Here is a 16,454-nt window from a genome sequence, read left to right as displayed (position 1 = left end):
ATGTTCAACATGCAGACAATAGTACACATCTAGTTATAGAATTGACTTTAATATATGGCAAAGACAGGAAAAATTAAAAATATCTCCAATAACTTAGATAGCTATCCTTACCTTCCTCTTGGCAAATCGGCATCGTCCTTCTTCCATCGCACAGTTGGTTGGGGATCCCCTTGAACCTGACATCGAAATTCTACAGCTTCTTCCTCCAAAACCACTAGGTTAATTGGCCTCCTGAGAAACGTGGGCCGTTCTTGAAAGAAAAAAATAGCATTAATAAAAATCAATTTAAAGAAATAATATGAAAAGAATACCACAGTCTCTGGAGCTATCAAACAATGTCTCTGTTCCAAATACTGACAGAACTTTCTAGAAATGAGGGAGGCAAAAAGGGGTTGACTATTATCTCCTAAGTCCACAGCCTCCATGTCTTGCCCTTTCTTCTATCAATTGTATTCCTTCTTTTGGTGCATCAGACCCATGCTTTCACTTCATGAGAACTAGTATAAATCAAATCAACTTGTGTTGAACAAAACATTTGATTCCTTGGAGATGAGGAGTTAGAGATAACAGATGTTTTAGATTTTTAAAATACATTTCAGAACACTTTTCCATGTGTTTCTATAAACTAGAATGACACATTTTAATATGTTTGGAGACTAATACCATGATGAACACTATTTAATCAAAAACGTAATTATAAATGGTATACTAATTAATTGCTAAAAACATTCCAACATTGCAGGTATAACCAAATAATTATTAACTAAACATTTCCAGCTTAATTAATATACAATTAACCTGGCAGAAACAAGAAGTGTATTTAGGTGAGTTCTAGAAGTAGCAATCTTTGTCATTACATGAAAATGACTGTGACCCAGGTCACATCATGATTCAGAGCAAAAGCATCTAAAGGTAATCAAGGGTAACGGCAGAAGAAGACCAGCTGGTCCATTCAGTCTACTCATTTATTCTGTCCACACTACCAAGGAAATATCCCAGCTGTCGGTCTCACACAATGATTTCCAGCACAGTCTTTTTATTTTTTTGCCTTTTTCCTTAGTATACTATCATCTTGGGTAGATGAGAATACAAGGTCGTCTCTTAGGGGTCCTTTTACGAAGGCATGCTAAAAGGTGGCCGGCGGTAGCTGTAGTGTGTGGTTTTCCTACCTTTTAGCGTGGCTGGAAAACCCCCCGATTTTCCATTTACTGCATGAGCCCTTACTGCCTCCTATTTAGAAAGTGGTAAGAAGGGCTCTTGCGTTAACTCAGCAGTAATCGGGCAGCATGCGCCAATGTGGCTGTGCTGCCAATTACTGCTGGGAACGCCCCCCGCACTAGAAAATTATTTTCTACCATGGGTAACGGCGCACACCAAGATCAGAAATAGTGCTATTTTGGACCTTGCTACTTGTGTGGTAGCCCTACTGTGCCTTCATAAAAGGGCCCCTTAGTTTCCTCCACACCACCTGTCTCATGTCTAACCAAGAAACTCCATAACAATCTAAACAGCTAGCAATAGAAGAATGGCTACTGCCCAAATGTCTGGACTCCAGTCCCCTGTGTAGCTTGCTAGATAGACCTGGCTATATGAGTACCTGTGTTTCCAATAGATCTTCTAGTAATCACAGTACATAAGTACATAAGTAGTGCCATACTGGGAAAGACCAAAGGTCCATCTAGCCCAGCATCCTGTCACCGACAGTGGCCAATCCAGGTCAAGGGCACCTGGCACGCTCCCCAAACGTAAAAACATTCCAGACAAGTTATACCTAAAAATGCGGAATTTTTCCAAGTCCATTTAATAGCGGTCTATGGACTTGTCCTTTAGGAATCTATCTAACCCCTTTTTAAACTCCGTCAAGCTAACCGCCCGTACCACGTTCTCCGGCAACGAATTTACCACACTGTAGCTTCAACTCATGCCCTCTAGTCCTAGTATTTTTGGATAGCGTGAACAGTCGCTTCACATCCACCCGATCCATTCCACTCATTATTTTATACACTTCTATCATATCTCCCCTCAGCCGTCTCTTCTCCAAGCTGAAAAGCCCTAGCCTTCTCAGCCTCTCTTCATAGGAAAGTCGTCCCATCCCCACTATCATTTTCGTCGCCCTGCGCTGTACCTTTTCCAATTCTACTATATCTTTTTTGAGATACGGAGACCAGTACTGAACACAATACTCCAGGTGCAGTCGCACCATGGAGCGATACAACGGCATTATAACATCCGCACACCTGGACTCCATACCCTTCCTAATAACACCCAACATTCTATTCGCTTTCCTAGCCGCAGCAGCACACTGAGCAGAAGGTTTCAGCGTATCATCGACGACGACACCCAGATCCCTTTCTTGATCCGTAACTCCTAACGCGGAACCTTGCAAGACGTAGCTATAATTCGGGTTCCTCTTACCCACATGCATCACTTTGCACTTGTCAACATTGAACTTCATCTGCCACTTGCACGCCCATTCTCCCAGTCTCGCAAGGTCCTCCTGTAATCGTTCACATTCCTCCTGCGACTTGACGACCCTGAATAATTTTGTGTCATCGGCGAATTTAATTACCTCACTAGTTATTCCCATCTCTAGGTCATTTATAAATACATTAAAAAGCAACGGACCCAGCACAGACCCCTGCGGGACCCCACTAACTACCCTCCTCCACTGAGAATACTGGCCACGCAATCCTACTCTCTGCTTCCTATCTTTCAACCAGTTCTTAATCCAGAATAATACCCTACCTCCGATTCCATGGCTCTGCAATTTCTTCAGGAGTCTTTCGTGCGGCACTTTGTCAAACGCCTTCTGAAAATCCAGATATACAATATCAACCGGCTCCCCATTGTCCACATGTTTGCTTACCCCCTCAAAAAAATGCATTAGATTGGTGAGGCAAGACTTCCCTTCACTAAATCCGTGCTGACTTTGTCTCATCAGTCCATGTTTTTGTATATGCTCTGCAATTTTATTCTTAATAATAGCCTCCACCATCTTGCCCGGCACCGACGTCAGACTCACCGGTCTATAATTTCCCGGATCTCCTCTGGAACCCTTCTTAAAAATCGGAGTAACATTGGCTACCCTCCAGTCTTCCGGTACTACACTCGATTTTAGGGACAGATTGCATATTTCTAACAGTAGCTCCGCAAGTTCATTTTTTAGTTCTATTAATACTCTGGGATGAATACCATCAGGTCCCGGTGATTTACTACTCTTCAGCTTGCTGAACTGACCCATTACATCCTCCAAGGTTACAGAGAATTTGTTTAGTTTCTCCGACTCCCCCGCTTCAAATATTCTTTCCGGCACCGGTGTCCCCCCCAAATCCTCCTCGGTGAAGACCGAAGCAAAGAATTCATTTAATTTCTCCGCTACGGCTTTGTCCTCCTTGATCGCCCCTTTAACACCATTTTCGTCCAGCGGCCCAACCGACTCTTTGGCCGGTTTCCTGCTTTTAATGTATCTAAAAAAAATTTTACTATGTATTTTTGCTTCCAACGCTAATTTCTTCTCAAAGTCCTTTTTTGCCCTCCTTATCTCCGCTTTGCATTTGGCTTGGCATTCCTTATGATCTATCCTGTTACTTTCAGTTGGTTCTCTTCTCCACTTTCTGAAGGATTGTTTTTTGGCTCTAATGATTTCCTTTCTCTTACTGTTTAGCCACGCCGGCTGACGTTTAGTCTTTTTTCCCTTTTTTCTAATACGTGGAATATATTTGTCCTGAACCTCCAGGATGGTGTTTTTAAACAGCATCCACGCCTGATGCAAGTTTTTTACTCTGCGAGCTGCTCCTTTCAGTCTTTTTTTCACCATTTTTCTCATTTTGTCGTAATCACCTTTTCTATAGTTAAACGCTAGCGTACTTGATTTCCTAGTTTCACTTCCTTCAATGCCAATATCAAAACCGATCATATTATGATCACTGTTATCAAGCGGCCCTCGTATCGTTACCCCCTGCACTAGATCATGAGCACCACTAAGGACTAAGTCTAGTATTTTTCCTTCTCTTGTCGGCTCCTGAACTAGCTGTTCCATGAAGCTGTCCTTGATTTCATCAAGAAATCTTATGTCCCTTGCGTGTACAGATGTTACATTAACCCAGTCTATATGCGGGTAATTGAAATCCCCCATTATTATTGTGTTGCCCAGTTTGTTTGCGTCCCTGATTTCCTTTAACATTTCCGCATCCGTCTGTTCGTCCTGGCCAGGCGGACGGTAGTACACTCCTATCACTATCCTTTTCCCCTTTGCACTTTGTACCTGCAATCAACTTGCTAGACCCAGGTGTTAGTCTGAGTCTATCATGACAGATTGACTCAGAGCAAAAGCACCTAAAGGAAATCAAGGGTAACTTCCATCAGTGGGATTATTACTTTTAGAAAGCTGAGATTTTAAAAGTGGGGGGCTATGTATATGGAGGTCAATATTCAAAAGCCATGATCAATGTTAATTTTTAAACACCAGCTGCAGTGATTTTAAAAAATCTGGATATTTCACACCTGTATTCAATATGACAGGCACTGGATCTCTCGAAAAGTGTTCAGTGTTAGAACTTATTCAGATAGCTGCCACTATTCAGATAACTTAGGACAACCTACTATAGGGTTTAAAATGATTTTACTGTAATTGAACAAGAGAGGCTCATGCCTGGTTAAACTGCACTGGCTAGCTGTAGAGAAAGCATTCAGTGGCACTTAACTGAATATCTGCTTTGCTCCTCATGCACTGCATATAATGATTTCTTAACTATGTCCAGTTAGCTATCCGGGTATGGTACTAACTATTGGCTGTATACCGATAACTTCTGGGTGCCACCAAACACCAGGATATTCAGTGCCATTACCAAAAATCCAGGTCTAATTTAGCCAATGGCAGTCAGAGTTTAAAGAAACACTGATCACCACCAGCTGAATGTTGCCCTCTATCTGTCATAATTATCTAGACAGCAGACTGAATAAGTTGTGGAACTGCCTTGGCTCCGCCAAAACTATGCCTTTGCACTATCCAGATAGTGCAGCGGTGGTCTATAAGGATATTGAGGAACTTTGCGGATAGTGCCTCTGAATATCCCAGGCTGCAGCACTTCTTCAGAGAGCAGGTGGGTCATATCTGGATAAGTGTTTTTGAATATTGACCCAATATTTTATAGCCAGACTCTATTACTCTAGCTTATTTGTGTGCTAGCAAATACTTCTCGGGCAATAAATCCATCTAGTATAATTGGCAGCAAATGTACCTCTTTTTAACAAGAAACTTGAGTTTTCCAAATCCCTATGCTTTTTTCATATTTTTCAGAATCTGCTGGAACATAACACATGTTGACTACTGACTCATTCACTGTCTTGGCATATCAGTTACCAAAGAAGACGACAAGAGCTGCATTTATATTAACATGACCACCTAAAATATTAAAGGTAAATTTCTTCAACTTAAGCCATGACTAATGCTGTTAAGTCAGCACATGTTATTTTACTGCATGTGGGACCTGGTTAGTAGAATGAGTATGTTGTGCAGCCTCATTCTAGATAGAATGGAGAAATCGGAATTCATATGTCCAGGTCAGGACATGTACAGTTCCTGTATTATTTTTGAAAAGAATCAGTCAGTGTAGAGCCTATTTTAAAATATATGCAGACATACATGTATAATAGAAGCAGCCATTTTATACATTGAAAACCTTAACGAAGAAAACACAGCAGTAAAAATGACTAAGTTCAACATTTACATGTAGATGTTGATATTCCATAATCTATACAAATATGATAACACTTTTTTAAAAAAATCAGGTACAATAGGTTTTTTTTCCTGTGCCCAGAAGACTTGCAGTCTAAATTTGAACCTGAGGCAATGAACAGGTAAGTGACCTGCCCATGACCACAAGAAGCCAGAGTGAGATTTGAACTGGGTTCCCCAGTAATCAGCCCACTATTCTAACGAATAGGCTACTCCTTCACTTAAGTGACAATGCCTACCATTTTGTGAAACAACACATGTACATTCAGTTAATTAAAAACAAAGATTGCAATCCTTATTTATTTTCAAATTGGAAGGGAGAAATATGCAGAAAGAAATATGGAGAAAACTCACTTAATCTCTCCTGTTGAGGACTGACCCTTTTACAAACTTAAACATGCAATGGGGCAGTTGTAAATCCAGACATTGATATATGGGACATATATTCCCTTTTTGAAATGTAATATACAGGTGTAGTTGTTAGTTCTGCACAAGCCATGGACAAACCCCATCCAAATCAAACTCCATTGCAGTCTACATGTAGAGACTGATATAAACGTGTAAATGTAGTCTTTCCAAAATCAGATTTTACACATCTGCTAATCCTCTACTCTATCCTCCTTCATTGTTAATCCTCAATGAAGTTACATGGAAATACTTTTAAAACAAATAGGAGGAAATATTTTTTCACTCAATAAATAGTTAAGCTCTGGAACTTGTTGCCAGAGGATACAATAACAGCTGTTTGTGTACACATGTATGAGATATATACATAGAGTGGAGGATTAGCCTTGTGTTTAGTGCACCGGGCTGACAACCACAGAAGCCCAGTTTGAATCCCAATACTGTTCCTTGTGGTCTTGGGCAAATCACTCAGGTATAAACTTAGATAAGCCCTTAAGAAATACTTGAATTGTATTCACCTCAAGCTACTTCTGAAAAAGACGTGAACTAAATTCAAAGGTATTTACATGCATACATTTCTAATAGAGCACCTAAAATAAGGGCCAAATTGTGATAGTATACAGTGGGGGAAATAAGTATTTGATCCCTTGCTGATTTTGTAAGTTTGCCCACTGACAAAGACATGAGCAGCCCATAATTGAAGGGTAGGTTATTGGTAACAGTGAGAGATAGCACATCACAAATTAAATCCGGAAAATCACATTGTGGAAAGTATATGAATTTATTTGCATTCTGCAGAGGGAAATAAGTATTTGATCCCCCACCAACCAGTAAGAGATCTGGCCCCTACAGACCAGGTAGATGCTCCAAATCAACTCGTTACCTGCATGACAGACAGCTGTCGGCAATGGTCACCTGTATGAAAGACACCTGTCCACAGACTCAGTGAATCAGTCAGACTCTAACCTCTACAAAATGGCCAAGAGCAAGGAGCTGTCTAAGGATGTCAGGGACAAGATCATACACCTGCACAAGGCTGGAATGGGCTACAAAACCATCAGTAAGACGCTGGGCGAGAAGGAGACAACTGTTGGTGCCATAGTAAGAAAATGAAAGAAGTACAAAATGACTGTCAATCGACAAAGATCTGGGGCTCCACGCAAAATCTCACCTCGTGGGGTATCCTTGATCATGAGGAAGGTTAGAAATCAGCCTACAACTACAAGGGGGGAACTTGTCAATGATCTCAAGGCAGCTGGGACCACTGTCACCACGAAAACCATTGGTAACACATTACGACATAACGGATTGCAATCCTGCAGTGCCCGCAAGGTCCCCCTGCTCCGGAAGGCACATGTGACGGCCCGTCTGAAGTTTGCCAGTGAACACCTGGATGATGCCGAGAGTGATTGGGAGAAGGTGCTGTGGTCAGATGAGACAAAAATTGAGCTCTTTGGCATGAACTCAACTCGCCGTGTTTGGAGGAAGAGAAATGCTGCCTATGACCCAAAGAACACCGTCCCCACTGTCAAGCATGGAGGTGGAAATGTTATGTTTTGGGGGTGTTTCTCTGCTAAGGGCACAGGACTACTTCACCGCATCAATGGGAGAATGGATGGGGCCATGTACCGTACAATTCTGAGTGACAACCTCCTTCCCTCCGCCAGGGCCTTAAAAATGGGTCGTGGCTGGGTCTTCCAGCACGACAATGACCCAAAACATACAGCCAAGGCAACAAAGGAGTGGCTCAGGAAGAAGCACATTAGGGTCATGGAGTGGCCTAGCCAGTCACCAGACCTTAATCCCATTGAAAACTTATGGAGGGAGCTGAAGCTGCGAGTTGCCAAGCGACAGCCCAGAACTCTTAATGATTTAGAGATGATCTGCAAAGAGGAGTGGACCAAAATTCCTCCTGACATGTGTGCAAACCTCATCATCAACTACAGAAGACGTCTGACCGCTGTGCTTGCCAACAAGGGTTTTGCCACCAAGTATTAGGTCTTGTTTGCCAGAGGGATCAAATACTTATTTCCCTCTGCAGAATGCAAATAAATTCATATACTTTCCACAATGTGATTTTCCGGATTTAATTTGTGATGTGCTATCTCTCACTGTTACCAATAACCTACCCTTCAATTATGGGCTGCTCATGTCTTTGTCAGTGGGCAAACTTACAAAATCAGCAAGGGATCAAATACTTATTTCCCCCACTGTATGCTAATACAGTAGTGTATGTTAATAGCTCTAGCTGTCAGCTACTGTGAAATGCATAGGCTTACCTATTAAGGATTTGCATTCATTAGCTCAGTGAAAACTGAACTTATCACGCCTTAACACAAATGTTACATACAAAGTCTGTGTGGTAAATGCAGGGGGCAGGCTCAACAACTGAGGAACTGTCCTGAATTTACTATACAAGGCAGACACTTGCTGCACAGGGGAACAGGCATTACACCCCCTCCCCCCATAGCAACAATGATTTGGCCTTATATGGCAGATTGATTTCTAGCAGTGGTACTGTGCGACTACCACTAGGGGTCAGATCTATCATCTTGAACCTAAACCTTGGTCAGGGCAGGGGCAAAGGGGATTGCTCCTGCCCCAAGCACTAGACTACTAGGTGCCTGAGAGGGATAGGGAGAGGTGTGCATTTGGGGGGGGGGGAGCAATGTCTATGGGGGTCTGTCTTTCCTATAAGGAGGGGCGTCATAAAGGAGAGTCTTGAATCAGGGGGATACAGGTCAGAGGACAATTGGAAGGGTGAATAATACTATGGGGGAGGTGATCCAAAGGTAAGCTTGATTGGCGTGGGGATTCTCAGGAGTTATCCATCCTAGGAAACTGACCTTGCTACTTGACTGTCAGTAGTGTGGTTGCACTTAAAACTGCCTTTTGAGGTGCTGCTACATGCAGCCACATTATCAGCAGTTGTAACAGCTAGTGCCTGGCATCAACCTATGAGCTAGCCGTCACAACTGGCAACTCCTCTGCTCCACCCATGGAATGCCCATGACCTGCTGCTACCTATGTTAAGCAGCTAGAATGGTGTATTTTTTTTTTTAACAGACTACTTTTAATATACAGTAGCATCAGCAATAACAACATAAGAATGGCCATACTGGCTATTCTTATGGTCCATCTAGTATCATGTTGTCAACAGTGGCAAATCCAGGTCACAAGTACCTTGCAAAAACCCATATAGTAGCAACATTCTATGCTACCAATCCCAGTGTAAGCACTGACTTTCCCATATCTATCTCAATAGCAAACTATGGATTTTTCATCCAGAACCCCATCCAACCTTTTATTAAAACCAGATATGCTAACAATTGTTATCATATCCTCTGGCAACGAGTTCCAGAGCTTAACTATTTATTGAGTGAAAAAATATTTCCTCCTATTTGTTTTAAAAGTATTTCCATGTAACTTCATTGAGTGATCCCCTAGTCTTTTTACTTTTTGAAGGAGTAAAAAATTGATTCACTTCTACTCGTTCTACACCACTCAGGATTTTGTAGACCTCAATCATATGCTCCTCAGCCATCTCTTTTCCAAGCTGAAGATCTCTAACCTCTTCAGATTTACTTCATATGAGAGGAGTTCCATCCCCTTTATCATTTTGGTTGCTCTTCATTGAACCTTTTCTAATTGCGCTAAATCTTATTTGAGATACAGTGGGGGAAATAAGTATTTGATCCCTTGCTGATTTTGTAAGTTTGCCCACTGACAAAGACATGAGCAGCCCATAATTGAAGGGTAGGTTATTGGTAACAGTGAGAGATAGCACATCACAAATTAAATCCGGAAAATCACATTGTGGAAAGTATATGAATTTATTTGCATTCTGCAGAGGGAAATAAGTATTTGATCCCTCTGGCAAACAAGACCTAATACTTGGTGGCAAAACCCTTGTTGGCAAGCACAGCGGTCAGACGTCTTCTGTAGTTGATGATGAGGTTTGCACACATGTCAGGAGGAATTTTGGTCCACTCCTCTTTGCAGATCATCTCTAAATCATTAAGAGTTCTGGGCTGTCGCTTGGCAACTCGCAGCTTCAGCTCCCTCCATAAGTTTTCAATGGGATTAAGGTCTGGTGACTGGCTAGGCCACTCCATGACCCTAATGTGCTTCTTCCTGAGCCACTCCTTTGTTGCCTTGGCTGTATGTTTTGGGTCATTGTCGTGCTGGAAGACCCAGCCACGACCCATTTTTAAGGCCCTGGCGGAGGGAAGGAGGTTGTCACTCAGAATTGTACGGTACATGGCCCCATCCATTCTCCCATTGATGCGGTGAAGTAGTCCTGTGCCCTTAGCAGAGAAACACCCCCAAAACATAACATTTCCACCTCCATGCTTGACAGTGGGGACGGTGTTCTTTGGGTCATAGGCAGCATTTCTCTTCCTCCAAACACGGCGAGTTGAGTTCATGCCAAAGAGCTCAATTTTTGTCTCATCTGACCACAGCACCTTCTCCCAATCACTCTCGGCATCATCCAGGTGTTCACTGGCAAACTTCAGACGGGCCGTCACATGTGCCTTCCGGAGCAGGGGGACCTTGCGGGCACTGCAGGATTGCAATCCGTTATGTCGTAATGTGTTACCAATGGTTTTCGTGGTGACAGTGGTCCCAGCTGCCTTGAGATCATTGACAAGTTCCCCCCTTGTAGTTGTAGGCTGATTTCTAACCTTCCTCATGATCAAGGATACCCCACGAGGTGAGATTTTGCGTGGAGCCCCAGATCTTTGTCGATTGACAGTCATTTTGTACTTCTTTCATTTTCTTACTATGGCACCAACAGTTGTCTCCTTCTCGCCCAGCGTCTTACTGATGGTTTTGTAGCCCATTCCAGCCTTGTGCAGGTGTATGATCTTGTCCCTGACATCCTTAGACAGCTCCTTGCTCTTGGCCATTTTGTAGAGGTTAGAGTCTGACTGATTCACTGAGTCTGTGGACAGGTGTCTTTCATACAGGTGACCATTGCCGACAGCTGTCTGTCATGCAGGTAACGAGTTGATTTGGAGCATCTACCTGGTCTGTAGGGGCCAGATCTCTTACTGGTTGGTGGGGGATCAAATACTTATTTCCCTCTGCAGAATGCAAATAAATTCATATACTTTCCACAATGTGATTTTCCGGATTTAATTTGTGATGTGCTATCTCTCACTGTTACCAATAACCTACCCTTCAATTATGGGCTGCTCATGTCTTTGTCAGTGGGCAAACTTACAAAATCAGCAAGGGATCAAATACTTATTTCCCCCACTGTACGTTGACCAGAACTGAATGCAATACTCAAGGTGAGGTCACACCATGCAGCGATACAGTATTTTTGTTCTTATTTACCATCTCTAATAATTTCTAACATCCTGTTTGCTTTTTTTGGCCGCCACTGCAAACTAGGCAGAATATTTTGGCGTATTATCTACAATGGCACCTAGATCGTTTTCTTGGTCACAGTCCATATGTGTTTTAACAACTTTGAATAGTTCTGATTTTCAGATCATTTATAAATAGTTTAAACAGCACCAGACCCACTACAGATCCCTGCAGCACTCCCCTATTCATTCTCCTCCATTAAGGAAAATAGTCATTTAACCTTACCTTCTCTGGAGGAGTAGGCTAGTGGTTAGTGCAGTGGACTTTGATCCTAGGGAACTGAGTTCGATTCCCACTGCAGCTCCTTGTGACTTTGGGCAAGTCACTTAACCCTCCATTGCTCCTGGTACAAAATAAGTACCTGATATATGTAAACCACTTTGAATGTAGTTGCAAAAACCTCAGAAAGGTGGTATATCAAGTCCCCATTCCCTTTCCTGTCCAATAACCAATTCCTAATCCATAGCAGAACATTGCCTCCTATCCCATGACTATTTAATTTTGCTCAGGAGTCTCTCATGAGGAACTTTGTCAAAAGCTTTCTGAAAATCTAGATAACTACAACTGGCTCGCCTTTATCAACATGTTTATTCACACCTTCAAAGAAATGAAGCAGATTGGTGAGGCAAGAATTCCCTTGGCTGAACCCATGATGATGTCCCATTTAACCGTGTTTATCTATGTGTTCCATAACTGTATTCTTTAAAATAATTTCCACTATTTTGCCCAGCACTGAAATAAGACTTACCGTCTGAAACTTCCCAGATCACCCATGGAACCCTTTTTAAAAATCAGTGTTACACTGGCCACCTTCCAATCTTCAAGTACTACGGATGATTTTAATGACAGCAGGTCAGCAATTTCATTCTTGAGTTCTTTCAGTACTCTAGGTGCACCAGGTGATTTATTACTCTTTAATTTGGCAATTTTGGCTCAGTATGTCTTCCAGGTTCACCGAGATTTCTTTCAGTTCCTCCACATCATCACCATTGAAAACCATTTCTGGAACAGATCTCTTACATCTTCTTCCATAACTACCGAAGCAAAGAATTCATTGTTTCTCCTCTATGGCCTTGTCCTCCCTGAGTGTCCCTTTTCTCCTTCTTGATCTAATGGTCCCATGGATTCATTCACAGGCTTTCTGCTTCTGATGTACCTGAAAAGTTGTTACTGTGAGTTTTTGCCTCTGCAGCAAACTCTTCATATTCTCTTTTAGTCTTCTTTATGAAAGTTTTGCATCTAACTTGCCAGTGCTTATGTTGCTTCTTATTTTCTTAATTCAGGTCCTTTTTCCATTCTTTGAAGGATGTTCTTTGGCTCTAATATCCTTTCCATGTCATCTTTTAAACATGTTGGCTGTTGTTTGCTCTTCTTTCCACCTTAGTAAATATGTGGAATGCATCTGGTCTTGGCTTCCAAGATGGTATTTTAAACAATTTCCATGCCTGATTGAAAGTCCACTGCATGTCTAAAGCATGCTAAATCCCACATTACTTAACACAGCTAAGTAAAAGGGTTCCTTAGTGTACACAAATTCAATTTAATGTGTGTTAACCTATGAATTAATCACAAAATTAATATCTATAGAAAGATTCTAACATGTTAACATTGTTTGTAAACATAGATGTGAAATACATTAAAATAGTGTCCAAATATTGGTTTAAAAAGAAAAATGAACTAAAAACTAATTGAAAAAAACTTTCCCAGTACATATCCCTACTGCCAATGTAAGGATGTCTTACTTTAAAGAATGATGAATCTGGGTTGCAGAGGTAGAAACATTATGGTAAGTTGATTTTAAAGAAAATACTTTAAGACTTATTTAAACCCATGTCTCTCTGGAGAGCGAATCAAAAAAGTCAAGCACTAACTGGAAATTAAGTAAGTGGAATAAGACAAGCGGCAGTGATAAGTTCTTGGCAAGTAATGAAACTGTGTCTGCTACAGTAGTGATATCATCGAGGCTGTGTGCTGCATCAGTATCCATTCTGTTATTCTCCAGTACTGTATTACGAAGAGAGTCTTTTAAATCAGTCCAATAGCTAATTACACAACTACTGAGTGATCAGAGAGAATGCCATTGACAACGCAATTAACATTCTTTATGTGAGATTAGCTGAATTCAAGTCACCTGCATAACTTGCTTACAATGTTAATCTCTCAGGAGATAGATCATGCTGATTGCCAGCTTATACAAACAAAAGAACATCTCTCAGATACATACTAAATTTAGGTCCCCACCACAAAAACAAACAAAAAAAAAACCAGAACTTTAGGGGAAAGAACATGTCAACGTATAACATTATAATTTATGTCAGTAACCATGGGCTTTCTCCCATTTTGTGGCCTATTTACTAAGTTAGAAACATAAAAACATGATGGCAAATGAAGGCCAAATGGCCCATTCAATCCGCCCTTCTATAGCATCTACTATCTTCTCCTCTGCTTATGCAATTCCATGTGCCTGAACCTTGCTTTCTTCAATTCAGATACAGTTCTTGTCTCCACCACCTCCACCAGCAGGCTATTCCATACATCTACCATGTATTAGCTGTTAATATGGTAAATAATGTTCACTAACAATTAACATAGGTGTTAATTTAATAAACATTAATCTTTGCATTAATAAATAATATATAATGGTACAAATGGGTAGAAAATGGGTGGGGATTAAGCCTTACAGTTAAATGTGGAGGAAACTTTGAGGTCAATTCTATAACTTTGAGGTCAATAACTTTGAGGTCAATTCTATAACTGGAAGCCATAAAGTGGGTGTCACATGCTGGGCACTGAATTCTATAATGGCATATGGGAGCCAAGATGCCTTTAAGTTGGCATTAGTGTGCCTTCGTTTTGGCTGTGTTTGTAACTTACAATATTCTATATGTAACACCCACCAGCTGGAGATATGCCCATTCCCTTCCATTGCTCTGCCCATATGTACACCCCTTGTAGTAACACATTAAGGCATATTTTCAAAGTACTTAGAAGTACAAAGTTACGTGGAGGGGCATAATCGAAAGGGGCGCCCATGTTTCCCTGAGGACGTCCTTGTAGGACGTCCCGGCGAAGGGGCGGGGAAACCCGTATTATCGAAACAAGATGGACGTCCATCTTTCGTTTCGATAATACGGTTGGGGATGCTCAAATCACAAAATTTAGGTTGACCTTAGAGACGGTCATCCCCGATTTTCGCCGATAATGGAAACCGAGGACGCCCATCTCAGAAATGACCAAATCCAAGCCATTTGGTCGTTGGAGGAGCCAGCATTCATAGTGCACTGGTCCCCCTGACATGCCAGGATATCAACCGGGCACCCTAGGGGGTACTGCAGTGGACTTCACAAATTGCTCCCAGGTGCATAGCTCCCTTACCTTGTGTGCTGAGCCCCCCAACCCCCCCCCCCAAACCCACTCCCTACAACTGTACACTACTACCATAGCCTTAAGGGGTGAAGGGGGGCACCTACATGTGGATACAGTGGGTCTCTGGTGGGTTTTGAAAGTCTCAAATTTACCACCACAATTGTAACAGGTGGGGGGGATGGGCCTGGGTCCGCCTGCCTGAAGTGCACTACACCCACAAAAACTGCTCCAGGGACCTGCATACTGCTGTCATGGAGCTGGGTATGATATTTGAGGTTGGCATAGAGGCTGGAAAAATATTTGAAAAATGTTTTTTGAGGGTGGGAGGGGGTTAGTGACCACTGGGGGAGTAAGGGGAGGTCATCCCCAATTCCCTCTGGTGGTCATCTGGTCATTTAGGGCACATTTTTGTGGCTTGGTCATAAGAAAAAAAGGACCAGGTAAAGTCGTCCAAGTGTTCGTCAGGGACACCCTTCTTTTTTCCATTATGGGTCGAGGACGCCCATGTGTTAGACACGCCCCAGTCCCGCCTTCGCTATGCCTCCGACACGCCCCCGTGAACTTTGGTCATCTCCACGATGGAAAGCAGTTGAGGACGCCCAACATCAGCTTTCGATTATGCCAATTTGGGCGATTTGTGTCGAAAGATGGGCGTCCTTCTCTTTCGAAAATAAGCCTGATAGTAACCTATGGAACTTTGCGAGTCTAAATGCTTTGAAAATGAGCCCCATAATGTACTTACTTGCACAATGCACCCCTACATAGAATCAAACTACTTGTTACAACTAGGGATCTGCACAGAGCAAAACTGAGATTTTTCTGATTTTTGGACTTTTTTGGTTTGTTTCACACATTCTTTAAAAAAATGTTTATCTTGCATAAATATCTGTCCCCATTTTTAAAAGCTTGGATATTTAAGTGAGAAACCAAACTACATACAAATGTCAAGGGGGTGTGGCCTGGCTATGTCTTGGATGGGACAAGGGCACAGCATGTTCATAAATATTTATTCCCTATTTCAGACGGGAACTAAATGTCTATGTCCTAAAAGATTGGGGGTTATACCTGCTATCAATTAGGTTTAGGATTTGGAGGGATGGGGGGGTTGCCACTTTAATCCTCTAGTGGTTCCTCCCCTCCCCCCCCCCCCCCCCGCCATGCCAAACTGGCAAGAGAATTCAGTTACACCGGTCACTGTGACAGCATTGGGATAATAACCTTTTATGTTTCTAAGTTATAATTATAACCGGTAATATGCTGTCTTTGAGACTACCAATATTGTATGCATGTATTTTTCTAAAATGGATGTTTGTGCTGCCTGGTATTTTACAACAGGCTGTACATCAGCAGATTCTATTTTAAAATACTTGTGAAACTTGAGACGCACTGACCTACACGTCTCAATTCCTACTTCTACAGCCTGTCTAAAATTGCGCTGCAAATTGCACATCAATATTAATGAAATCAATTTAGCATGTTCTACATTTTTTTAGGTGTCCTAATGAATTGAACGCGGGCTAATCCTTAGTACTAACTTCATAGGAAGATGCAGGAATGCCTCAACCATTAA

At 42.0% G+C, this 16,454-nt stretch overlaps 1 protein-coding gene across 9 annotated transcripts in view; it reads right to left on the bottom strand.

Moving 5' to 3' along the window:
- The window catches only part of ROBO2 (roundabout guidance receptor 2), an 888,662-nt gene that overhangs the window by 301,080 nt on the left and 571,128 nt on the right, over positions 1 to 16,454 (bottom strand). For all 9 annotated transcript variants that reach the window (XM_030204228.1, XM_030204231.1, XM_030204229.1 and 6 more), the window contains exon 5: positions 112 to 250. In XM_030204228.1, the coding sequence (XP_030060088.1) occupies positions 112 to 250 (139 nt within the window). The remainder of the gene's footprint in view (positions 1 to 111; positions 251 to 16,454) is intronic.

The sequence above is a fragment of the Microcaecilia unicolor genome, chromosome 5 (assembly GCF_901765095.1).
Source record: "Microcaecilia unicolor chromosome 5, aMicUni1.1, whole genome shotgun sequence".
Classification (NCBI taxonomy): Eukaryota; Metazoa; Chordata; class Amphibia; order Gymnophiona; family Siphonopidae; genus Microcaecilia; species Microcaecilia unicolor.
Note: the sequence above shows the minus strand (reverse complement) of the source record. Positions and strands in the feature narration are given on the sequence as shown.